Source organism: Apteryx rowi, unplaced genomic scaffold (assembly GCF_003343035.1).
Source record: "Apteryx rowi isolate R43461 unplaced genomic scaffold, aptRow1 scaffold_0, whole genome shotgun sequence".
NCBI classification, from domain to species: Eukaryota; Metazoa; Chordata; class Aves; order Apterygiformes; family Apterygidae; genus Apteryx; species Apteryx rowi.
The window spans coordinates 2319263-2344433 of NW_020447195.1; the positions used below are offsets into that span (position 1 = coordinate 2319263).

Sequence of the window (25171 nt, forward strand, 5' to 3'; positions counted from 1 at the left end):
ATATTATTCTTTAATTTGTGGCTGATTCTCTGAGGAGCTGTGGAATCTTCCCAATTGCTCTGTTCTTTGCCTTACTGAGGTTTTAATATTGTGATCCTTGCTTGCTAGGAAACAGATGTACCTGGACATCAAGCTGCTGCCAAATTTTCCCATGTTCTTCAAAAAGATGCCTTCCTTGTGTTCAGGTCCCTGTGCAAACTCTCCATGAAACCACTTGGTGATGGACCACCAGATCCCAAGTAATAAGACTATTTATTATGTTGTCCTCTCTAGGTAGCTTTTAGAGACAGAGGAAGCACAGTTGTGCAGCTGCTTTATACAGAGCAGGGATTTGAAATTCCCCTGTTCCAGTTAGGTTGATTATTCTAGAATTGAAGCTTGCTTCAAATAATTAAAAATTTAATACTTGAGGAATTTTTTGTATAATGGGCTTATTAACCTTGTCGGTTGAAGTGGTCTTGACTATAGCATTTATAAAGCTTTAAAAAAAAAAAAAAAAAAAAAAAGCTTCTCAGTAGTTGCGAGCATCTGTTATCCTAGTCCAGGATGATAATCTTCCTGGACATCTCCAAATTAGGATGGTCCAGCATCACTTGCAGGCTGATTGTCTGCTTGAAATGGATAAAAATAGCAGTCACTTCTTGACATGGAAGAAATATAGTACTTAAGCTGAATACAAGTATGTGTATTCAGAGGTGCAATGAAAATCTTTATGTTGAATTTCTTCTAGATCCCATGAATTGCGTTCTAAGATAGTGTCTCTCCAGCTTCTTCTCTCAGTATTGCAGAATGCTGGTCCAGTTTTCAGGACGCATGAAATGTTCATCAATGCAATCAAGCAATATCTTTGTGTAGCATTATCTAAAAATGGAGTCTCTTCTGTTCCTGATGTATTTGAGCTCTCTCTTGCCATCTTTCTCACACTGCTCTCAAATTTTAAGACCCATTTAAAAATGCAGATTGAGGTAAGAGGTTTTTATCTGTGACTTGTATGATCCTCTAGTTCTTAAATACTGAAATGATACAAGGCCAGCCGTAACTTAAAAAAATAATGGCTTAGTTTTGTTAAGTAAACTGGTGTACTACTGTCTTTAAATAACAGTATGTAAGATGGATACTATTTGAGAAATTACTAAATAGAAATGAATCTGTGCAGTTAAACTAGTTTTAAAAATTCTCAGAAAGCTGCAGACATCTGGTCCTTTACCTCATTTATTTTGCAGGTGTTCTTCAAAGAGATCTTCCTGAATATTCTAGAGACCTCTTCAAGCTCTTTTGAACACAAATGGATGGTGATTCAGACTTTAACTAGAATTTGTGCAGGTATTTTCACTGTTGTAAAAAGTGACCTTTTTCTCTGAAAGCTGAAGAAAGTTCTTTTTGAGACATGCCATACTTAAATGTGAAAAAATGAATTTGTTCCCATAGTTCTTGGGTTAAATATCTGGATTCACCCCCCACTGTCTGCTCCAACTGGGTGATTTCCCTTTATAAGATGCTATTTCACTGAATTTTAATACTCCTACTTTCTCTTATTTTCAAGATGCCCAGTGCGTGGTGGATATTTATGTTAACTATGACTGTGATTTAAATGCTGCTAATATATTTGAACGCCTTGTAAATGATTTGTCTAAAATCGCACAGGGACGAAGTGGACATGAGTTGGGAATGACACCTTTGCAAGTAAGAATAACAGCTTTGTGGATAATGTACTATTTTTTTTTTCATAAATAGCAATGTTTCATCATTACTGGCACTCCCAGGGGTTCATGTTATGTGTAACCTACTGATGTTACTTACTTTTTATTAGTTAACTACGTTAGATTAGTTGTAATTGGAAGATGAAACATGATTTATCTGATTTTTTTTTTCTTTTTTCTTTTATTGCTGTATGTTTGTGTTGTGACACTAGACTTGTTCTGAGCTCTCTTTTGTTGGACTGCAGAGGCAGAGGAAAACTAAGTGAGCCCCTTTGCCATAGTCAAATGACTTTCCTTCTGGGGCTTGTGCCCCAGCAGTATGTTCCTCTTGCATTTGCTTTGCACAGACAAGCTTTTTGTGCCATATCTCCACCACAAGTATTTTGTTTTTTAAATTACACTTTCCCAGTCCGTGGAGTAGTGGTGGAGTGTAGACATTGCTTTCAGCAAGAGCAGGTCTTTCTGATATTGACCCTATCCTACAGCAGTGTTTTTTTCCAGCCAAGCACAGATGTCTTTCAATGCTGTGAAGTGAACTTATTGCTAGTCTTGTTAGTGGAACTGAGTGCACCTCACTCCTTTGGTCAGAACTAATAAATACTTGCTTCACTTTCCTATATTTCTTTGACCAGAAAATGTAATACCAAAAGATCTTTATTTCAGTGTTTGAATGGAATCATTTACTATATGACTAAAGTAGTGAGTCTTGCTTATGGACAGATTTGAACTCTAGAAACTTGCTAAATGTTCATAATAATTCATACAACAAAAGGGTTGAGGTCGCATTTGGGGTTTGTTGTTAGTCACCCCTGGTGTCAGTCTAAACTATTTTATGAAGAGTAATGGAGGTGCTGCTTTACCGAAAGCTGTGGTTCCTTTTGGTTTGGGTGTATGCAACCTATCCAGTCAAGGAGGAGGAGTTTACTTTTGTACAATCAGTCAATCTCCTTCTAATTAGTAAACTACTTAAGATTTAAATGATGTGATGGAATGCTTCCTGAAAGCTTGTACATATAAGTATTTTTACTGAAAGGGAAAGAGAGCAAGGTAGCATACCTTTTATTTTGTCACTGAATTTTGTAATTTATCTGTATAATAAAGCAAAGTGTATTGTTTTTCAGGAACTAAGCCTGAGGAAAAAAGGACTTGAATGTTTGGTTTCTATTTTAAAATGTATGGTAGAATGGAGCAAAGACCTTTACGTGAACCCCAATCATCAGACTACCTTAGGTAAGACTGTTTCTCTATGGAAGACTAATTTGTTTAGTAAGTTGGTCCCTGTGTATATCCAGTGATTAGAAGTTATGCTGGGTTTTTATGTGAAGTTTTGTTTATACAAATGAGGTGTTTTACTTACAGTTCTTAATGCTGTTGCAATAACTGTCACTCCAAGTGTCTGGTTCAGATATCTAGGTTTTCTTTTTTTAAAGAGTCTTATCCAGGCCATCATCAATACTGTAAAGGCTGGTTTATGTAGAACAAGAAATGTGACAAACATTGCAGTTACTAGATTTAAGTGGAAGAATCTGTCTCTAGCTGCTGCTGCTGTTTTCTCTTTAAAGAGTTTGGGTTATTTTAGAATTGCATCCATGTAACATTCACAGAGGGTAGACTGCTAAAAAGTATACCTGATAGAATAAGAATATTGTCTCTCTTAGAAACGTCTTCTAAAAATACTTTTGACTAAAAGTTTGTTTGACTGAACAGAACAATATAAATCTCACTCTGTTTGTAAATAGGTTCATATAAATCATCTGAACAGGAAATGAGTGAAGGTAAATGCCTAGACAGTGGAGGAAGACGAAGTAGTGTAAGTTCCTTGGATTCCACTGTGTCGTCAGGAGTTGGAAGTGTTGGTACCCAGACTGCCGTTCCAGATGACCCTGAGCAGTTTGAAGTCATCAAGCAACAAAAAGAAATAATTGAACATGGGATAGAACTGTAAGTCCAGTAGGACAAGAAAATAAAAGTTTACTAGTAAAAACTGTGCATGCAACCATATTGTTTCTTTCTTTCTTTCTTTCTCAGATTTCCTTTGTGCTGGTTCAGCCACAAAGTGTCTGTCTAGGCAGAAATTGATTTGGGCAGGCAGGCTTAATGGTGTCTTCCAGCTCTTACACCATTTGTTGCCTTTTACTAAAATAAAGTTTGGAGAATGGAACGGTTGTCCAGCAATACTTTACTAACATTTCGTTAACTTGAAAATAAGTCTTTGTCTGTAAATACTATAAAAGGTTTTGAACAGCAACTTTTTTTTTTAAGAGTTTATGGAAATTCTCCAGTTTTAGTATTTGGAATGGGTCAGTTCTTAAGTCTGACTTTCTTAGCAGTAACTTCAAAGCTTTTCAGCAACTGAATATATCTTATAAGATGTAGCCTGGGGTATGATATAGTTAATACAGTTATATCATGTTCTTTGACCTTCTAACTTTTAAAAAGTGACATAGAACTACAGCATGGAATCTTTAGTTTTACAGAGACCTTCTAAACCAAAATTTTATTGGCAGTTGTATCTTCAGTTGCATGACTCACTTTCCGCTATGTTTTGTCTGAGTAGGTTTAATAAAAAACCAAAGAGAGGAATACAGTATCTACAGGAACAAGGAATGCTTGGCACTACAGCAGAGGACATCGCACAGTTTCTGCACCAGGAAGAACGCCTCTGTTCTGTAAGACTACATGCAACAAAATAGTTAATGATGCTTTTACAGAAATACTTCTGGCCCTCTTCTCTTCCCCTCTCCTCTGAAGTCTACCTATGCATTCTCTCTTAGTCCCTATTTCATTAATAGATAACTAAAAGTGTAAGGGTTCTAATGAAATTACTTCAGCCCCCATTCTAATTTCTGTTTACTTGCTGCTACAGGCTTTTTGGAAAAATAGCTGCGTTTACAAGAAAGTGCTGGAAGGATTCCCCATACATGGGAAGAAACACTTTATCTATATCTACATTAGCAAAACATTGCCCACGAAGGAGTGTCATGTACTGCAGTGGCAAAGCATTCCCCACTGCAGATGAAATTTGGCACAGTGCTGCTTTCCTTAACTGTAGAGTAATATGTGCACCACCTTGGGGAATGAGGGAAGCAGGAATATGCAGGCTAAAGCCATTTGTTTAATGACATTAGTGTGTTTTAGATGCTGTCCTTCCAACAGTTGCTCTGCCTATTTGGTGAAGCACATCAGTCTTACAAAAGTGACTGCTGTGCAACTCTTGTGCCATAAACTTTCTTGTGAAGCTGTCAGTTGGATTACACACTCATAACTCTTTCCTGTTTTTAGACTCAAGTAGGGGAATTTCTTGGGGAAAGCAGCAAGTTTAACAAGGAAGTGATGTATGCCTATGTAGACCAACTTGATTTCTGTGGGAAGGACTTTGTCTCTGCTCTACGTATATTTCTGGAAGGTTTCCGGCTGCCAGGTGAAGCCCAGAAGATTGATAGATTAATGGAGAAGTTTGCTGCTAGATATATTGAATGCAACCAACGGTAATTCAAAACCTTATCTGATAAGTGCTTTTTTGTGTTTATGGCCTTTAGGGATAAAGTTTAATTCCCACTTATACCACAGAAGTTGGGCATCTCTACAGATTTGTGTGGGAGCAGATCTTGTTGCTTATATCTGTGCTGAACCTCTTCAGCAGACAGGCAAAATGGTATTCTACCAGGATTTCCTGGAGGCAACTTTTAACTTCCATTTTTCTATTTAAAACTTCACAATACCAATACTGGCATTTCATTAGATGCCACGTATTTGTTAGAAGAAATTCTTGAAAGAGAGAAGCCCTGAATATGTTAAAATTATGCAATGTATTAGTTATTCTCAAATCTAGATTAGTCAGATATAAACAATAGTAACTAGCAGTAGCAATTGCAAAAATTAAAAATGAATGTCTTAAGTAGCTAATAAGATGCTGCACTTTTTTGCCTGCCGTTAGTCATTTAAAAGATGTGTATGTCACTTACATAAAGTAGACCATGTTTCTATTATTTCTAATAGCATTAATGTGTAGCTAGATAGTCGGTTTTAATTGGTTCCCAGTTAGTCCAGTTGGTGCCTCACTGGGTCTGATTTTGTGTAATTCCTTGCGAAACTCTGGGAATTAAGAATAGCCTGTTCCTTAGCTTTTTGTCAGAGGACCCAAAGGAGGATAATGCATAATCTTTTGGGAATGAGTCTGAAAATTCCAGTCATCCCTAGTACTCAACCTTGTGAACATGATACTTTTATATTCTTTGCTTTTTATTTGCATTGTAAAAACACTTCGGGCTTCATGCATTTCTAAAGGCTAATTTTAGGCTTTATTGCTCTTCTTTAGTTGAATGCAGAGCACTCCTGGGTATTTCTTTCCTCTATGTGAAAATAGAGCTAATGGATTGAGGAATTAGGGCTCTAAAACCTGTTTGTTTTGTTTTCCCTCAGGCAAACACTATTTGCTAGTGCTGACACTGCCTACGTTCTGGCATACTCTATTATAATGCTGACTACAGACTTGCACAGTCCACAGGTAGAAATAAAAAACAAACAAAAAAAAAACCAAAGCACCTGTAGAAGTTCAAACTTCTCTAGAACTCGTATTCAAAATCTGATACTAATTTCCATTCTCTTTTATAGGTAAAGAATAAAATGACAAAGGAGCAATACATTAAAATGAATCGAGGAATCAATGACAGTAAAGATCTGCCAGTAGAGTATTTATCCACCATCTATGAAGAAATAGAAGGAAAGAAAATTGCGATGAAAGAGACAAAAGAATATGCAATTACAACCAAGTGTAGTAAGCCAAGTAAGGAGGAACTAGAACTGAAAGACCACAGTGCTCTGAAATATTGCAGTAACTTTCTTTCAGCATGGCATAGTGGAGTTCAGATGCTTTTTACAAACATCTCTGTGCAATACATAAATTACATTTATAATGACTAATATAGATGTCTGGATGAAACAGGCTCAGTCATTATTTAATATTGCTGCTTTTGTGATGGAAACATAGCTGTGTGAGTTCATCCAGCACCATTGCAGAGAGGCAATAGAAACTGTAGATTTTTTTATTTTTGAAACAGAAATGTGGGGGAGATGGTTGGCGCTTGCTTTGTAGGTTAACTTCTTGCTTTTATGTACTAGGCAACTGTATTTTGTGCCTGCCTGTGTCATAGTTCAGAGGCTGATAAATCACAAGGACCTTGTGATAAAGTGTTTGAAAAAGGGAGAGATTGGAGGGTTTGTCTTGACTTAGTCACCTTTCCTCATCTAGAACAAACATGGACTTTTGTGTAGTGCACACCAGAAACCAGTATCTCCGATTGTGCTCTGCTCTTACTCAGAATACTGGGCATTCGTTTGATTCTAATTAGTGAATTCTGAATCTTGGCATGTGTTTTCTTCAGTGGTTTAAATGCTGTTTGCAAGTTTCCTAGATCAGAACAGGAACAAACTGATTTGCCTGAAAAGTGAGGTTGCAACCTTTAGTATAAGGATAACTAATAAGTTACTGTTTCTTTATCTAATTGGTGATGGCTAGTTTTCTTTAGAGGACTTCAGCCTAGGAAAATTAAGCACTTTATGTCCATTTTTACAGGAGGAATGACTTAAAGTATGCCTCTAACTTTCTGTGATCAGGTCTTAGCACCTGGCATATAAATGAAGGGCTGAATTAGTTATGTTGTTTAGAATAAAGTCTTAAGTTGGGGTATGGTGCTGGAATTCTTTGCCTGCGTTCTATGACAACCTCTGAATTGTAATGCTTCTAGATTTTACCATTAGACTTCATTTTTTACAGCTTAACTTAACATTTGTAATACCCAGAGCTAAGGCGTGGAATTTGCTATTTAAAAAAAAGAAAAACCAATGCAACTGTGTGGTGTTCCCCTTAGATGTAGCTAACGAGAAGCAGCGGAGGTTGTTGTACAACTTGGAGATGGAGCAAATGGCTAAAACAGCTAAAGCCCTCATGGAGGCAGTAAGCCACGCAAAGGCTCCTTTTACTAGTGCCACTCATCTGGATCATGTCAGACCCATGTTTAAAGTGAGTGTGTGAAATTCTCCTTGTATCTTCATTGCTAAGACAGTTTTAAGCTGAAAAAGGTGGAAAATGACCCTCTAGAGTTATGCAACAGGTGGATTTTTTTGATACATTTAGTCTGCCTAGTGCTTTGGGGTAAAACCTTAATAGATTTCTAATGTGTTTTCTTCCTTTCTTTAGCTTGTATGGACTCCATTGCTGGCAGCTTACAGTGTTGGTTTGCAGAACTGTGATGACACAGAAGTTGCATCTCTTTGTTTGGAAGGAATACGATGTGCAATTAGAATAGCCTGTATCTTTGGAATGCAGGTTTGTATAAGACTTCACATGGAGCTCATTAAGGGCAGTGTAAGTTCTGGGAGGGAGAAGAATTGTGAACAAGCCATCTCATCTAATTTCTTGAAATGGCCAAATAAAAATAACTGGCTTCCCTCACAATCTCTTTAGTTTGTTTTGAGATCTTGATATCATCAAGCTTTTCATAAATTGATTCCATTCCATTGCTGAGCCTTTTATTAAGTGCATTTGCAAGTTTGCCTCCTGCTCTCCTTCAGGTGGAGAGTGCTCAAAATGTAATTGCCAACTATGCACGGAAAGGAGGTTGTCCAGGCATGCTGGGGAAGTGGCCTTCTCTGGCTGTTGAGGAACTTAATTACATGGCTTGTTTCTTTGCCTTGTAGCTTGAACGAGATGCTTATGTACAGGCCCTTGCTCGTTTTTCCTTGTTAACTGCCAGTTCCAGCATTACAGAAATGAAACAGAAGAACATAGACACCATTAAGACACTTATTACAGTCGCTCACACGGATGGCAACTATCTTGGGAACTCTTGGCATGAGGTAAAGACTTGAATAGTTTAAATAATACAGCTACAATGTCCTTTGAAAACTTGCAGGATATTTTTCTTCTAGTTTGCTTACTATTTTCAGTCTTCAGTAACTGCATTTAGCTCCCTGCATTTGTCAGAACCCTGATTGAAACTTGGATTCAAGTATATTAATTGGTAGATTTTTTTTTTAATTATATAATCTCTAGCCTTTTTTGGGCGGACAACCTATTGTACTGTTGGTCATGTAAACAAAAATATTCCAACTCAGCTCCCGACTTTTCTGTCTAGTGTTCGGCAACCTTTACGGCACAATCGCATGAGAAAATAGGGCCAAAGTAACTTGGTCAGGGACAGATGAAGATAGGCTCTCAGGATCATATGCATTTTCCAGGAGGTCTTTAATCTGACCTCAGTCTGTGCTACTGCTAAAAGGGCATTCCTGCTGCTTTATCTTCTTTGGCACTAGTCTTTGGCTGCATGGTAGTATGAGCCAAGAAGTACTCTAGCTGACAGGTTATTTAGACCTGGCTTATAATACACCCCCACAAATGCTTGTGCCTGCCCAAGGGATGTGAGAGTGGGGGAGAGAGAAAGAAGAGATGGTCCATTTTGTGCTGATGGCAAGGCACAACTTTGGCATTTTCACTTATTTACATTGAAGCTTCATTGCTACACGTCGTAGCTGTAATTCAGTCTCTTATCTCTCTGGGTCAATGAACTGTTAGGAGGATCAACCCCAAACTGTTTATAGTATTGAAAGCTGATGCCATGCAAAGTAATACAAAGGTTTTCTTTTAGAGAACCAAGTTAGATTTCTGGGTACTGTTGGGTTTTTTGTTTGTTTTCCTTGGGTATTGCAGTGATTCATGGCAGCTGGTGATCTCAAGTGACTCACTCAACTTCATTTCCAGTTACATTACTAGTGGTGTTTCAGCTACATAAAGGTGGTGTTGTCAGAGTTGTTTTAAAGGTTGGAGAACCTGTGAAGTGTTAGGAATACAAATAAGATGGTATCCTGAAACAAAATGTTTAAATATCTTCTTTTTCAGATCTTGAAGTGTATTAGCCAGCTGGAACTAGCACAGCTTATAGGAACTGGAGTGAAAACTCGGTATTTATCTGGCTCTGGGCGTGAAAGAGAAGGAAGCATTAAAGGCTATTCATCTGGAGGGGAAGAATTTATGGTCCTGGGATTAGGTAAGGTTACTAATCTGGGACTTCACAAAGCTGCATTTATAAACCAAATATGATGGATAAGAAAGCTCTATGTTGTAAGATACAAAAATATATATTTACGTGCCTCAATATGAGATTAATGAAACTAAATAAAACTGAATCTGATATTTCAGCATCGTTTAGTAGTTACCAAGCATGTTCCAACTTTGTAATTGGTTTAAAATATTTAATAAAACTCCAGATTTGTTGGAATGTGAATGTTGTCAAAACTGTTTTATCAGATTTACTAAACTACGGTTTTAAGTGTTATCTCTGTCTTTTTACACTCTGTTTAGAAGTAAAACTATAGAAACAGTGCATCTTTAGGAACTAACAGTTGTTTTGATGATTGGTTGGTTTTCCAAATAGTTTCCTTATCTCTGCATGTTGGGTTTGCTATTTCAGTTCATATTAATCCATACAGGATATACAGCAAACAAATCTGGCTCTTTTCATTATAAATTAGAGAGAGAAAGTAGGTTGTCTTTAATCTTTGGAAAATCATTGAAACAGCCTTTCAATTTCAGAATTTTACAGAATTAATGCTATACAGAGTGATGATGGTGATGAATGTAACAAAACTCTGCCCAGCATTAACTGCTCATATCTGACTTATAATGGAAACAATAAAAGATTTTTAAATAATAAATCTTAACTTCATTAACCTGAAGGTCAAAGCATAACATCCTAAGAAAAAAAAATCCTTTGTGCTGGGTGTTCAATTTTGTAATAATTTGGCACAGATCAGCCAAAGCACCATCTGATCCATATAAATTACAAGCTACTTGTCTCTCTTTTATCTGCTTGTATGAAGCTTGGAGTTGCTTTATATTTAAAGGTCACTATTTCATGATGCAAGTACTGGTGTTGAATTTTCTTTTTTTTTTTTTTTATTGCAGGTAACCTGGTTGGAAGTGGAGCTGATAAACGGCATATGGCAAGCATTCAGGAGTCAGTGGGAGAGACCAGCTCACAGAGTGTGGTGGTTGCAGTAGACAGGTATTGAGAATATGATCTTTCTGGGGAAAATACAACTTGAAGTTACTGGCCATCAGCAGGCTCTGTCAGGCACTTTGGTTCTTGAAGCCTCTTTAAGCTCTTGTCAGAAAGAGGCTGATGATTGGATACCAGTTTCTCTGGACCAATGACTGCATCCCAGTCATTGGAAAACCCACGAAAGAAAGATTGTCATTAAATAACAGTATAGTTAATGTAGTGGACTTTGAGAAAGGGATCTATATGTATGCATGTATATTTACACCTTTTGTTTTGAGTAAGCCAGTGGAGACCAGAATTAAGTTGGTATACTGGTATCTAGCACAGGAGACCACATTAGCTGTTTTTGTTTTGTAAATCCCTCTCATGATTGACCCTAATCTATGTGCATATATTCTGTGTATGTGAATCTTTCTTGAGTTAGGCTGAGCTGGACTGGTATCTGAAACGAATAAATACCCTTACTAAATCACACAATTTTCTTTGGTCTTGTGAACTTCAGTATTTCAGCATTTCTTTATTTGCTGTTCTGCAGCTTTTTATCCATTAGTCACTGTGTTTTTGTCCAAAGCACATCTTTCTCATCTGTCTCTCTACAGCGTCGTATGAAGAGACATTTCTACCATAAGCAATGCGTCGGAAGGGGACACTTTTTATAATTATAGAAACTATTAGGCAAATCTGTAGAATCATGTGTTCAGCCTTTTAGTGTTTCTTGTAAACTCTTCTCAAGACTCTGAACACCTGAGGGGGAGGGAGGGATGGCTGCGGATTCATAGTCTTTGATAGCTGTTTTAACAGCCACAATTTAAACTACCCTTGAACTGCATAAAAATTGAGGAGGTAGTGGCTGGCATCCAGTAAAGTCATGCAGTAAAGCTTTCTTAATGTCTCTTCATTCTCCCTGTCACCCAAACGGGTCTTCCGGCAGTACATGCACATGAGGAAAAATGTGAGCCTGTGGTTGTTTCCTGCAGTGGGGAAGGAGCATAGCAGACTCTGGTTTGCAGCAGGGAAGTGAATGTTCAAAACTGGAAGGAGAGGGACACGAACTTCTGTCAAGGAATTAAAATAGAACAGTTGCAGAGTTCATGGCATGGAGGGTTAACGAGGTACCTTTAGGGGATGTGATGATGTTTGCCTACAGTGCTAAGATGTGACTGACTCTTGGGGATGCGCAGCTAAAATTGCAATTCATTTTATTTGTTCCATAGGATATTTACAGGATCAACTAGACTGGATGGAAATGCGATAGGTATGTATGCTGACCGTATGGTGGTTTACAGGGAATATTGCAGTGTAACATCCTGAACTTACAGTAATGTGTGTTAATGTTCAGTTGACTTTGTCCGATGGCTGTGCGCTGTTTCCATGGATGAGCTGGCTTCCCCACACCATCCGCGCATGTTCAGCCTGCAGAAGATAGTAGAGATATCGTATTACAATATGAATCGCATTAGGCTACAGTGGTCAAGAATATGGCACGTGATTGGAGATCACTTCAATAAGGTAATCTAAAAATCAAAGTTACAGCACATACATGAATGCAGCAGGACTTGTTTGATCAGCTTTTTCACTTTGTGTTCTTGAGTGGCGTAGGTTGTGTTGCGACAACATCAGGATCAATTAAAGGCACTAATTTTCCAGCGTTTGTTCAGATTTTTCCGGCTCAATGTGTAATAAGATACCAGATTTTAATTCTAAAGGGAACGGATATTTAAAAACTGAAAGGGTATAAGTAGAAATAGAATTAATGGAAATAATCTTTAACTACCTTGTTATACGGTTTTGTATTTGTGCTTTTCCCTGTGCTGTTGTCTTATCCTCCTGATCAAATGTAAGGATTGTTTCCCTCTTATGAAATATATAGAGATGATCCTGAAACAACAAAGGTATTTTGTTTAGGAACTTGGACCATGTTATCCTTCTAACTTAATAGTTATGTGTGTCTGGTGATTATAGCTGTTCTTCTGCACTTCTTGCATACAGGGTCTGTGGGGCTTTTTACATGGATAAAATGATCAAGACAGCCCCTTCCAAAAGTAACCCCTAGTTTTCTAACTATCTGAAAAATAGAAATGTCCCTAAGATCCTCAGGTGACTGATATAAAACTTGTATGATGAATCAATGCAAGTTGTAATATGTTAGCTGGTAAGTGTCTGAAAACATGCTTTTCTTCTAGGTTGGATGTAACCCTAATGAAGATGTTGCCATCTTTGCAGTAGATTCATTAAGGCAGCTGTCAATGAAATTTCTTGAGAAGGGAGAGCTAGCCAACTTTCGTTTCCAGAAAGACTTCTTAAGGCCTTTTGAGCATATTATGAAGAAAAACAGGTGTGCATGCACTGGAATTTCTGTGTTAGCTTGCTTTAGTCCTATTTAAAGATGTGCTCTGATGTGGCTTGGATTCCCTTGTATGTGGAAATGACAGTTGACATCATGTTAATTTCTGCTTTTTCAGATCTCCAACTATTCGGGACATGGTAATACGCTGTATTGCTCAGATGGTGAACTCTCAAGCTGGCAATATTCGCTCCGGCTGGAAGAATATCTTTGCGGTTTTTCACCAAGCAGCTTCAGACCATGATGGGAATATTGTGGAGTTGGCCTTTCAAACTACAGCACATATCGTTAGTAAGTAATACTTGACAGGTGCAAGTACCTAAATTAAAACTGCTGTGATTCTGGTTAAAAAGGTCTGTCTGAATAAGACTTTTGTATTACTAGGTAAATAAAGATAAGACCTAACTGCAGAGTTTAAACAGTTTGGTTGTAAGATCTTATCTGTTGTGTTAAGTCTTTTGATTTCCTATGGACAGGGAAAAAAATAGCTACAGTAACCTCCTATAGATGGCTAGTATTAGTAAATTTCAGTATTAGTAAATTTTTAAAAGTACTTTCATTTGTTTTCCGCAGCAAATATTTTTCAACAGCACTTTCCAGCAGCAATTGATTCATTCCAGGATGCAGTAAAATGCCTTTCTGAATTTGCCTGTAATGTAGCATTTCCGGACACAAGCATGGAAGCTATTAGGCTTATTCGTTATTGTGCAAAATATGTTTCAGAAAGACCACAGGTATTTTCTTGCATGTTTACCCTTGTGTATTACTGCAGCATTTTCTCCTGTTAAACTGAGATTGTTCTTGTAGCCATGAAATAGCTCTCAAAGTTCAGTCTCCAAGGACTGAGTATTTGTATTAAAAGTTTATTCAGAATTAGGCATCATTTTGGTATTATGTAAGCAGTAAACTAGGAGTAGTTAAAACATTCTTAAGGTCTTTTTCAGTCTAGAATGGAAATAACTGAATTAAATAGTCCTTTTACTGCAGCGTTAGGATAACGTGAAAAACAAAACTTCACGTTTTGTCACGCTAATTATATCTAGTTAAACTGGCTCCAAATATGCTTTTTTCTACATCAAAGTCTATTGTGTAAATATTAAATATAACATTCCCTTTGCTGAAAAGAACCTGGGGTTAGATTACAGTTGCATGTGAACTGTTGCAAGATATGCATGGTGGATGGCAGAAAGGCATAATTGGTTTATGTGCAACTGCTAAAATTTAGATTATTTTATTACCTGTATATCTATATCTATAATTTTTCTGTCACTGTTAAACTTGCTTCTTAATGCCAAAACCTCAGAGACTTGTAGAAACCTTTAGCAGGTCTAAAATAAAACTGATTTGATGTAAATACTTATCTTCATATATTTTTCCAGCTATCTTCACAAGTAGATATCTGTCTCAGTTTTCTTTTTGAAAGAATTTGTGTTACAGTAGAAACTGAGCTAACTTTCCAAGTATATTTATAACATTAGAAGTATCTAAAATGCTTCAGAATTGATTTTTTTTTTCACTTTTCTTCTTTCTTTTTTTCCTGCCCATCTCTAAGGTATTAAGAGAATACACAAGTGATGACATGAATGTTGCTCCTGGGGACAGAGTATGGGTCAGAGGATGGTTCCCTATTTTATTTGAACTTTCTTGCATCATCAATCGTTGTAAATTAGATGTTCGAACAAGGTAATGAGGCTCTTCTGCTTTTTGTTTGTATTCAATTAGTGAAAGAATCACAGGTAGCCATTTTAACATCTTTTCCTATAATTGTTTTTGTTGTTTATAGAGGCTTAACAGTGATGTTTGAAATAATGAAGAGTTATGGCCATACCTTTGAAAAGCACTGGTGGCAAGATCTGTTCAGAATTGTGTTTCGGATTTTTGATAATATGAAATTGCCTGAACAACAAACAGAGGTAAAAAGCAAATAAAGTTTTGAGTTATGTTTTTGAGAGAATGGAAGAGTTACTGAAAATCTGGGAAATGAAAACAATTTTGGTTTATTATCCTAAAAAGAATCAACAGAATTAGTCCTTTTTTTTAGAACTCATACAATCCAGGCAGTTTGTATTGTTTGCCTTATCAGTGCACTTCACCCCTCCTGGCATTTTATTTGTCATCATGATACCACAGAATGCAGCAGAACACAATGAAGTGTGTATGAAGCTTCCAAAGCAGGTAGTTTCCAGGTGAAAACTTGTCACAGATATCCAGCGACCTATCTGTCTGTTCCCAGGGAGAATATTCATCCTTTGTGAAAAATGTATCTCCTCTTGCACAACGATCATGTGGCTACCTAAATGCTTCTGACAACAGACATCTGCAGTAGTGGGGGTTTTTTTTTAGTTTTTATCTAAATTCTCTTGTTCTCTTCAGAGGTCAACTCCTTTTTCAAATAGCTGTTCATAAGCCAAGTAGTATCATAATAGAACCCACATAAAAACAAAGGCTTCTCATTTTCTAACAGAAATCTGAATGGATGACAACTACATGCAACCATGCACTTTATGCAATCTGTGATGTATTTACGCAATTTTATGAAGCTTTAAATGAGATCCTTCTTCCTGACATATTTGCACAGTTACACTGGTGTGTAAAACAAGGTAGCTTATTTACTTATATCTTTTGATGAATGTATTTTTAGAATGCTCATTTTTTTTAAGGAGAAAGTTAACTGAATTTTGGAAGAATAAAAACTACCATTAGAACAATGTGTTATGTAATAGATGCGTGCTGTATTGTAACTATTCCAAGATCATTCTATTTAATCAGTTAGGCAGCTCTTCTGTTAATGTGTTTATGGTGCTATTGTAACAGAGCAAAACCTCTTGAAGAGTTGTGTTAATTTTTTTCCAACAACTTTTCTCCATTTGGCTACTTTGGCTACTTCATTTATTTACACATACATATGCGTGTATATATATGTATGCATTCTGATCTTCCTCTCTCCTAGTACTGTTAGAATGGCTTTCTATAAAATAGTTTATTTTGGGCTTTGACTTTTGTGCCTGAAATCCTGGAGTTTGCTAGCATGGAACAAGAGGGGCTAGCTAGGAGGAAATTGTAAGAACCTCTAATCTGTGTTTTCCTTCTTTCATCCCACTGTAAGCTTCCTTCCTGCTTCTTTCCTTTGTCCTCCCTGTTTGGATTTCAGTCCCATGATGTTTGTTTTTTAAACAGTATTTTCTATTCAGTAGGATCCCAAGCTTGGTGTTACTATAATATACTTTACAAGTAGGTTTTGAGCTCTTGTGGGCACTTGGTATGAGCACCATGTATCTCTATGAAAAAATGCTTAATGGAGCCATAATAAATAATTAATTTTCATTGTTATTGTAGAAGTTGATAAATATGAAACATATCATTCACAGATAATGAACAGTTGGCTCGATCGGGTACGAACTGTCTAGAAAACCTGGTAATACTAAATGGACAGAAATTCAGCCCCGAAGTCTGGGGCCAAACATGCAATTGTATGCTAGAAATCTTCAAAACTACCATTCCTCATGTGTAAGTATATAAAGTATAATTCTAATACTAACAGCTGTTTCAGAGCAACAGTATTTATAATTTTTCTTTTCCCTGTGAAGTTTGCTTACATGGAGGCCTGCGGGAATGGAGGAGGATTCAGCTGAAAAACACTTGGTAAGTTATTTCAGTGCAACAAACTAAGCTGAAGGCTAGTGTGTTAAGTTAGCTTTAGAAATACTTTTATTTCAGTAAATACATCTGTCAACAAACACTGGAATTGACATTAGCTTATATTTGATGGCATTGTGAAATAAGATACAAAGAATGGATGGAGGAAGCCTTTGAATCTAAGATTAGTTAAGTCATCTGAAAACTGATAGTTGGGTGATAGTTTTTTGGATTACCAGAATTCTTCTACATTCTTTTTTAGGATTTGGACCTAGATCACCAGTCTCTGAGCAGCATGGATAAAAATGCTTCAGAAAGAGGACAGAGTCAATTTTCAAATCCTACAGATGAGAGCTGGAAAAGTGGTCCTTATACAAGTAAGGATAACATGCGAGTTAATCAGTAAACTTTTATAGCCACTCTAAGTCCATCTCTGTAGTCTTTGGGGAGGAAAAAAAAAAAAGCTTTAGGGCACTTGATAATTTCAAATGTAAGTTGTAAAGACTCGATGCAACTCTTATTGTTTGGAGAGAAAGTGTTTCTCCCTATGATTCACAGCATCACGAAATCTGAAAATGCTAATGGTAATGTGAAATTTTGCTAACCTGTTGTAAGTGTATCATCATAAATTACTTCTAAAAATTGTTTTGTTCCATTTCATTAGATCAGAAACTATTTGCTGGCCTTCTTATAAAGTGTGTGGTACAGCTGGAATTGATACAGACCATTGATAATATAGTATTTTATCCAGCAACAAGCAAGAAGGAGGATGCTGAACACATGGCTGCAGCTCAGGTACAATCAGATTCATTTATACTTGTGGCAGTAAAGTGCAAAGACAGAGTACTTGTAAAGTATATGTAGTCTCTTGCTTTACCTAACTTTCAAAAATACCCTGAATGTATTGTTTCTCTTTGCCAGTGATTCCTTGACAGTCTGCCTGTTTGTGCATGTTTTATAATAAATGCATATTCATTAAGGATGTTTTTGGTTTGGGCAGAGGGTTCTGTTATTTAGCAAGAGAGTCTTTATTTAGCTGCAGTTGAGGTTGTGCTTAACATCTAGGTGCTGTTGCTCAACATCTCCTCAACACAGGAGGAGATGCAGAAGCTGAACTTTAGCAAGGTTAACAATCAAGATTTAATTTATTACCAGCCTTGGAGAGGTCCTTGTCCCTGAAAATGGAACATGGATCCAACTATTATGATTTCTAGGGAATAGTGCAAGGTAGCTCTTGCTTCTCTTTGTTAATGTAGCCCTAGGCTGGAAGTTTAGGCTAGTGCATTAATGTTTTGGGGGATGGTAGAGTTAGATTCCTAATGAAATTAGCTCAAAAATTTGAGAAATTTTAAAGAAACTTCTGACATTAGCCCAAGATGGCAAATTTCTACACTGTGCAGCATTTAAACCTGCATTATTTTGGTGAGTCATTTTGATATTCAGAATTCTGCAGAGACGGTCAGTCAGCTCCTAGGAGAAAGGAAATGTACTCCACTGAATTGCCATGACCTCACTGTGTCTTGATATGGGAAGTCCTTCCCTTTTGTTCTGGATTTTCATATCATTAACCAGGATAGATCATAACTTTTCTTAAAATATCTTACTGAGAAGAATACAATTTTGACATATTTTTAGACTTAATGGTCTTGGGATTTTTTTAAGCTCTGTAGGTCAAATCTGCTGTTCTGTATTGCACTCATATTTCACTTGTCCCTAAAAATGGAATCTTGCTGGAGTTAGCATATGGTCTCTGAAGTATCAAAGAAAGTCTCTTTAGACTATATAATAAGGCTAAATTATTGATGCTCTTTATCTGTTTTCTTTAGAGAGATGCATTGGATGCAGATATCCACATTGACACAGAAGACCAAGGAATGTATAAATATATGTCTTCACATCACCTCTTTAAGTTACTAGATTGTTTGCAAGAGTCTCATTTGTTTTCAAAAGCCTTTAATTCAAATTATGAACAGAGAACAGTCTTGTGGAGAGCAGGTGAGGCTTTTATTTTTAGCTTGGTAGAAAATATTGAGCTCCATTTATGGTTTTAAATATATCTTGAGATAGAAAAAGATACTACTGCAGTAGTATTCACAATTAATCTGCCATTGTTGCATGCTTTTAAGAATAATTTTCTAAATTTTTTTCATTAAAATAAAGCTGCACAGTTTGCACTGCTGTAACTAAATGTCTTTATAAAAATAGACTAGGTGTCCTTCAAAATCAGGAAGGAGGAAATATACTGTCAACACAAGAAATCAGATTCATACTGCTGTTCATTAGTGGAGGTATTGCTGATAAATGTTACTACTTGCCTGGTAATTACAAATGTGGATCTCCCCCCCCCCCCCCCCCCCCCCCCCCCCCAAACCCTCTCCTATGTGTAACTGATTTCTAGGGTTCAAGGGTAAATCAAAACCCAATCTCTTAAAACAAGAGACCAGCAGCCTGGCTTGTTGCTTGAGGATACTCTTTCGAATGTATATTGATGAAAACCGCCGAGACTCCTGGGACGCTATACAACAACGACTGCTCAGGTAAAAGCATCTTGTATGGAAATGCGTTGGTAATGGTGTGTGCTGTTTTCTATCAGCTGTCAGGTGGCTACTAATGTTCTAAGTTGTTGAGCAGAGTATGCGTAGTATATGAAGATAAATAAAGGACTGCTCTTTATTAAAAGTGAATTTAGCAATAAGGAAGTGATCCATTCAGAGTAAACAAAGCACCTTTTTGCCTGACTTATCACTACTTTTGCAAAGAAAAGTTTGTATAAATATTTTTCATATCAGTTGAATACAGTATGATATTCAGAGGTTTAATGGATGCAGTAATTTAAACAATGTAGCATAAGGTACCGTATACATGGAACTTAATGTAAACATCGCAAATGATAAGTGATATAAAAAGGTATTGGGGTCCCCTCTCTTTGAAGGTTGAGTTGTTGCTGCTTAAGTTCAGAGGACTAACCTTGAATCCAATGAACGTGACAACATTTTAATAAATACAGAATGTTCATAAAGCAAATCAAGCTCCTTCATCTCCAACTTGATGCTTCTTTATTAACAGCATGAAAAGTATTTCCATTCAGTTATCTGTAACAATTCCAGAAACTGAAAAATTAAGGCAAATTTATGTAATTAAAGTTGTTGCCTATTGTTGAAAAAATTTCCCGTAGAATTGCATCTTATTTGAAAACAAAATCTACTATGAGAGGATCAATAGGGCATGTTACAAAAACTTTTTTTTGGGGGGGGGGGGGAAGGGCTGTTTGGGGTTTTTTATGGATTGTTTGAACCGTGTTCTCTCTCTAGTGTATGCAGTGAAGCCCTGGCATATTTTATTACGGTGAACTCAGAAAGCCACAGAGAGGCTTGGACCAATCTACTGCTGTTGCTTTTAACAAAAACACTAAAAATCAGTGATGAAAAGGTAAGAATGGGCTGGAAGCAGTGTCTGTTTGCATTCAAGTATTTTTCTGTATCTCTGCTATTGAATTCAGTCTTTGGTCTCACAAGACGTGCTGCAGGATGGCTGGATCACTTATTCACATAGGATGCAATCTCTCCTGAAATACAGGAATCACTAAATCTCCATGTTGCAAGCATTCTACACTGTAGAAATGGGACCATATCCATGAAAATCACAGCTGTTATAGAAATGTTAATACATTTCATATAGAAGCACCTTGAATGTGCAACGAAAGGAGCTTACATTGTATTACAGCAATACAGAGTAGTAGAGGTAAACTTCACCAGTGTAAAACTGGGATTCGGATTCTTGTCCCTTGATAGCAATGGTGAAGAATTGTCTTCAGGGTTTCGGTCCTTCTGAGGAACACTAATGCAAATGTTCGTTAGTTTAGTACATCCAGAGAAAGCTCTGGAAGTTGTTCAAGGTTGGGGGGTTTTTTTGCTTTTTTTTTTATCTTTCCTCCAATACTGTTGAATTTCATCCTGCTTTAAAGTGTGTGTTTTTGGTGTGGTTTTATTTTTTTGGGGGGAGGGGGTTGCTTCACTGCGAAGGGTGTAATTCCACTTCACTCTTGCATAGTTTAGAATGTCTCACTGCAATTTACCAATATCTTAAGATCTTAAGAAATTGGTAGTAGTGGGGTATAGTTCCTCAGGGAACTATGTAGGTTAGAATTTTTCTCAGTTCTCTTTCTTTCAGAGAAGAAAGAAGTGAGAGATATGGTGGATGGGGAGTGTTGTAGATGATATTTTGGGGGCTTGGAGGGCAATTGGACAATTTCATACCAGAGAATGGCTTTTCTATAATGTATAGGCTCTGATATCACCTCTACCTCAGGAAATCTAAGCCACAAATTGGAGTTTGACTGAGTATTCCAGGAAAGTATTGCCATATGCTTGCTCTGTGTGTTTTTGTGTAGGCATTTAAGGCTGATGTGGAAAACAGACATTGGGCTTGATGGCCCTTTGGTCTGATCTAGTGATGTCTGTTCTAACAAATGGGCACAGCTGTGAATGTGGAAAAAATGAGTTTTCCTGTAGTAATAGAGAATAACTTTTTTTTTTAATATATTTTCTTTAATAGTTTAGGGCACATGCTTCAACGTATTATCCATACTTGTGTGAAATCATGCAATTTGACCTGATTCCTGAGCTTCGAGCTGTGCTACGGAAGTTCTTCCTGCGTATAGGTGTTGTGTTCAAAATCTGCATAATGGAGGAGCAGATACGGACAACTGGGACAAAATTACCTTCATGGTAGCCTGAAGTAGAGCTAGTTACTGCTGCTTGTACATAAAACTACGTTCCACAGATGGATTAAAGTGGATGGCAGGGAGGAAAAATGGGACCCTGGTAAATCAACAGAGCAGCAAGTTACTCTTACCATAATGGCAATTTTGGGGTATGAAAAAAATTCTTTTCTGTCCATCCTACAAAATTGTCAGCAGTTCATTTAAATTGTTGCTTACGGAGCTAATGCAGTAGAAGTAAAGTCTATTTGTTTCAATGCTAGTCATACTTACGATCAAGTCTCTCTCTTCTAATCTTTTAAAAATTGTTCAGTCTTACATCCCAGCTAAATCTTAAATAAGCTGGAAATTATTCCTCAATGGAAATTATGCCCCTTGGAAATAATGAATATAGTTGTATAGCCTTGTGATGTTAGCACATGTGTTCAAAATAAACTATATTGCAGTGCTAATGACCACCTAAGATCATTCTGGGTTTTTCTTTGTATGCACCTGACTAGACCAGGTAGTATGTTTTAGTTTGTTGTGGACTACCTGTAGGATATTCCAGGTTGGGGAAAGGGTTTTTCTCCTGTTTAGCAAGTCATTTTAAAACACTTTTTTAATAGCAGTGCTTCATATTCTGAAATGTGCTTTTGTTTTTATGGAAGGTTTTACATCAGGAGTATTCAGTAGTATTTACTCTATTTAGGTCATTAGTCTTGCGTTAACCGAAAACATTAAAAAATGGAACACTTTGAAACTTTCCATTGACTTTCATACATTGCTGGATCATGGACCGAGCATCTAAAGTAATATGATAAATGAGGTTTTGAACAAATAACACTTTCTTTACCCTTGACTATAGCATATTTAGTAGTAATTTTGTCTGTTTAACAAGAAGTAACCTATCCTTAATACATATCAGGGTTGTGTCTCTTTTTAGTGCAGATTTGAAAGTGCTGATTGTCCTTGTGCATTTTTTTTTAATGTCTCACTTGTAGTTCTTATTGTGATCTGGAAAGAAAAAGAAAATTGAACTCTCACCAGAGTGCTCTAGCAAATTTCAGCTTAAGCTCATACATGTACTGTAACAGTTTCCAATATACTTCTGTGCTTGGAAGTATCTATATAAAAAAAATGTGGCTTACAACAACAGCTTGGTTTGCCCTACAAATTTTTCTTTCTTTCTTAAAAAGACTTCAGTTTTCTGTGACACCTATTTCCATGATATAATACCAATTTTAACAGAAGTACTGCAGGGCTGAGTTCTGTCCTTTGAACTAATTTTAATTGCAAGTTGAGCTTTTGCTAAACAAAGCATGGCAGGATAGGAGGGTAGGTGCCACTTCATGAAATATATTAATATATATTCAGCACTGTGCTATCTATATCAGGAACCCTGAAGTATAACAGTATTTTAAAAAAATTGAATGGTATTAAGTACTAGACTTTTTTTCATTAGAAGTTGAGTTTCCTGGTAGGGCAGCCATAGTTGAAGTAGTGTTGGAATATTCCCCTTTTAGAGCTGTTGGGGTTTTTTTTGTTAGTTTGTGTTTTTTTTGAGCTTTCTCCAAAGGTTTGTATGGTGCTCCTTCAGTAAGTCAGTTTGTCCTACTTAAGCAGTGTTCGGGAGCGTTTTTGCAGTCAACAGTACTGGTAAGGTTTTCACATTATTATTATTTTTTTTTAACCAAAGAAAAGTAAATGATGGTTGTGACTTTTTAATATTTAAATACCTGTTAAATGTATACACTAACATTTAGTAAAAAGGAATACATGGCTATATTTTACCATAAGGAAAAACTGAAAAATAAGTAATGTCTATATCTAACTTGCTGCATTTGAAATGTCCTTTTGTGTTGCATTTAGTGTAGCTGTTCACTCCCTGGTAATGTCACTTCATCAATTACAGTAAAAATGAAGTATTTATTTTGATACTATTTAAATATTTAAATAAACTATTCTTTTTCTTCCTGTCCTAGGTAGTCCTAAAGAAAGTTTTTGAAACTTTATTTTTCAGATTTTGAATGTGTCACAGCCTCATTGAATGTACACCTTTAGCTCCGGTCAAAACACAGTTTTTATAAGTTGCGTGCTTTCTCTGTATATTTCGCAGTTTTGAAAGCCTTACAACTTGTGTCTTGAAAATGGTCTCTTAATTTTCAGATCTTAAATTATTTTTACACCTGCATCATAGGCTTTCTTAAGTAAAGCTTTTATTGTATTTATACCATCTATAAACTGCTGAAATTAGGTACGTCAGAACCATTCTAGATTTATGCTGTGGTGCATGAAGGAGATGGGGACTGGAATGCAATGGGATTATAACAGCCTTAATCCTGTCATAGTTTTGTGTAATTGACTGTACACATAAAGCAATAAGAATGGTGTGTTAAGTGTAGTATCTGAAACAGTTGTGTTTACATCAGCTGTTTAGTTTCCCTTATACACTCAAAGATCATAACCCATAGATATTTTAATGAAGCTAATAATGCTGAGCCAAAACTCCTGAAGCAATCACTGCTGGTTCTGATCTTGTACTGGACTCTGCTGACACTGACTTTAGCTGCCTCTGGTAGTTTTATTGGCTTCAGTGGAACTGTATGAATGAGAACAAGGTTCTCTGTCAGCATATCCTGGAAGAGATCAAGGCCTCTGTGCAATACATGGAGAAACTATTAAAAAAAGTTAGCTCTTAGACATTTTAAATGGTGTTATGCAACAAATCATAGCTAAAACAGCTTATAATTTAATGGTATAAATACGGAGACTCTGCATGGTATTTTACTACTTCTTACTGTGCAACCCTCTATGAAATGAGTAGGCAGGATGCTAATGAGGAAAACCCTAAAAAAACTCCCTTTGCAAGAAAGAATATAATTTTTTCAGACAAAGGTTTTGCTACCTGTATGTTTCCTATCTCACTCTGTTAGCAGAACAATTGGAACAGCTTTCATTAATACAACCAAACATCCCTGAATATTCAGCTCAGTCTTACTGTCGCTTTAAGAATGAGGAAAAACTTTATAGTACCTTTAGTCTGAAGTAGAACTAAGCTCTTTCCCTGTCAAAAGTGCAGCCTCCTGTAATATGTAAATTGTTTGTTCTGCACCTTTAATGTTATTTTTGTGCACAATGTATGTTTTTACATATTTAAATACCTAATTTTTTTGGAGATCTCCATATTAAGTGCATTTAATATCAATAACTTAAAGAGCATTCCTTGCCTAATGGATGTATATGTTTTTGAGAGAATAGCAACTTATATGAAAAGCTATGTAAAGTTTTCTACATTTAAAAAAAAACTATGTATAATACTGTTAAAATATTCCATGCTTTAATCAAGTGGTAAATCAATAAAGTTTTGAAAAGTGTGGCTTGCTTTTAATGTAGCTTTTAGAAGAACATGAACCAGCAAGGTAAAGGCCTGGGCTCTTTACTCCTTCACCATTTGTTAAGCATCAACCTTCCTCTTCTTCCCTCCCTTCTCACAGTTTAGCGGCGGGGGCCGGGTGGGGCCCTTTTCTACGAGCCAGTGCAGAAAACCACCTTATAGCCCCTTTCTGACGAATAACGGGAATAAATCGACTCCCCCCAATTCCCGCCGCTGCTGGCTCCTGGACCGGCTCCACCGCCAGCCGCCCCCAACGGCCGCGCCGCCCCCAACGGCCGCGCCGCCCCCAACGGCCGCGCCGCCCCCAACGGCCGCGCCGCCCCCAACGGCCGCGCC

At 36.9% G+C, this 25171-nt stretch overlaps 1 protein-coding gene across 5 annotated transcripts in view; it reads left to right on the forward strand.

Moving 5' to 3' along the window:
• Positions 1 to 24815, forward strand: part of ARFGEF2 (ADP ribosylation factor guanine nucleotide exchange factor 2) — a 39245-nt gene extending 14430 nt beyond the window's left edge. For 3 of the 5 annotated variants that reach the window (XM_026063861.1, XM_026063781.1, XM_026063944.1), the window contains 31 exons: positions 109 to 239; positions 731 to 965; positions 1224 to 1323; positions 1544 to 1683; positions 2822 to 2930; positions 3440 to 3641; positions 4258 to 4369; positions 4983 to 5188; positions 6123 to 6207; positions 6315 to 6486; positions 7571 to 7722; positions 7900 to 8028; positions 8400 to 8558; positions 9598 to 9745; positions 10663 to 10762; positions 11974 to 12014; positions 12099 to 12268; positions 12943 to 13094; positions 13222 to 13394; positions 13677 to 13837; positions 14656 to 14786; positions 14887 to 15016; positions 15568 to 15703; positions 16472 to 16610; positions 16691 to 16745; positions 17002 to 17116; positions 17404 to 17534; positions 18566 to 18734; positions 19138 to 19276; positions 20051 to 20168; positions 21294 to 24815. In XM_026063861.1, the coding sequence (XP_025919646.1) occupies positions 109 to 239; positions 731 to 965; positions 1224 to 1323; positions 1544 to 1683; positions 2822 to 2930; positions 3440 to 3641; positions 4258 to 4369; positions 4983 to 5188; positions 6123 to 6207; positions 6315 to 6486; positions 7571 to 7722; positions 7900 to 8028; positions 8400 to 8558; positions 9598 to 9745; positions 10663 to 10762; positions 11974 to 12014; positions 12099 to 12268; positions 12943 to 13094; positions 13222 to 13394; positions 13677 to 13837; positions 14656 to 14786; positions 14887 to 15016; positions 15568 to 15703; positions 16472 to 16610; positions 16691 to 16745; positions 17002 to 17116; positions 17404 to 17534; positions 18566 to 18734; positions 19138 to 19276; positions 20051 to 20168; positions 21294 to 21470 (4317 nt within the window). In that variant the 3' untranslated portion in view covers positions 21471 to 24815. Of the gene's footprint in view, positions 1 to 108; positions 240 to 730; positions 966 to 1223; positions 1324 to 1543; positions 1684 to 2821; positions 2931 to 3439; positions 3642 to 4257; positions 4370 to 4982; positions 5189 to 6122; positions 6208 to 6314; positions 6487 to 7570; positions 7723 to 7899; positions 8029 to 8399; positions 8559 to 9597; positions 9746 to 10662; positions 10763 to 11973; positions 12015 to 12098; positions 12269 to 12942; positions 13095 to 13221; positions 13395 to 13676; positions 13838 to 14655; positions 14787 to 14886; positions 15017 to 15567; positions 15704 to 16471; positions 16611 to 16690; positions 16746 to 17001; positions 17117 to 17403; positions 17535 to 18565; positions 18735 to 19137; positions 19277 to 20050; positions 20169 to 21293 lie in introns of those variants that run through there. The other 2 variants (XM_026064017.1, XM_026064090.1) reach the window with 2 other exon arrangements.
• Positions 24816 to 25171: the final 356 nt, after the last annotated feature.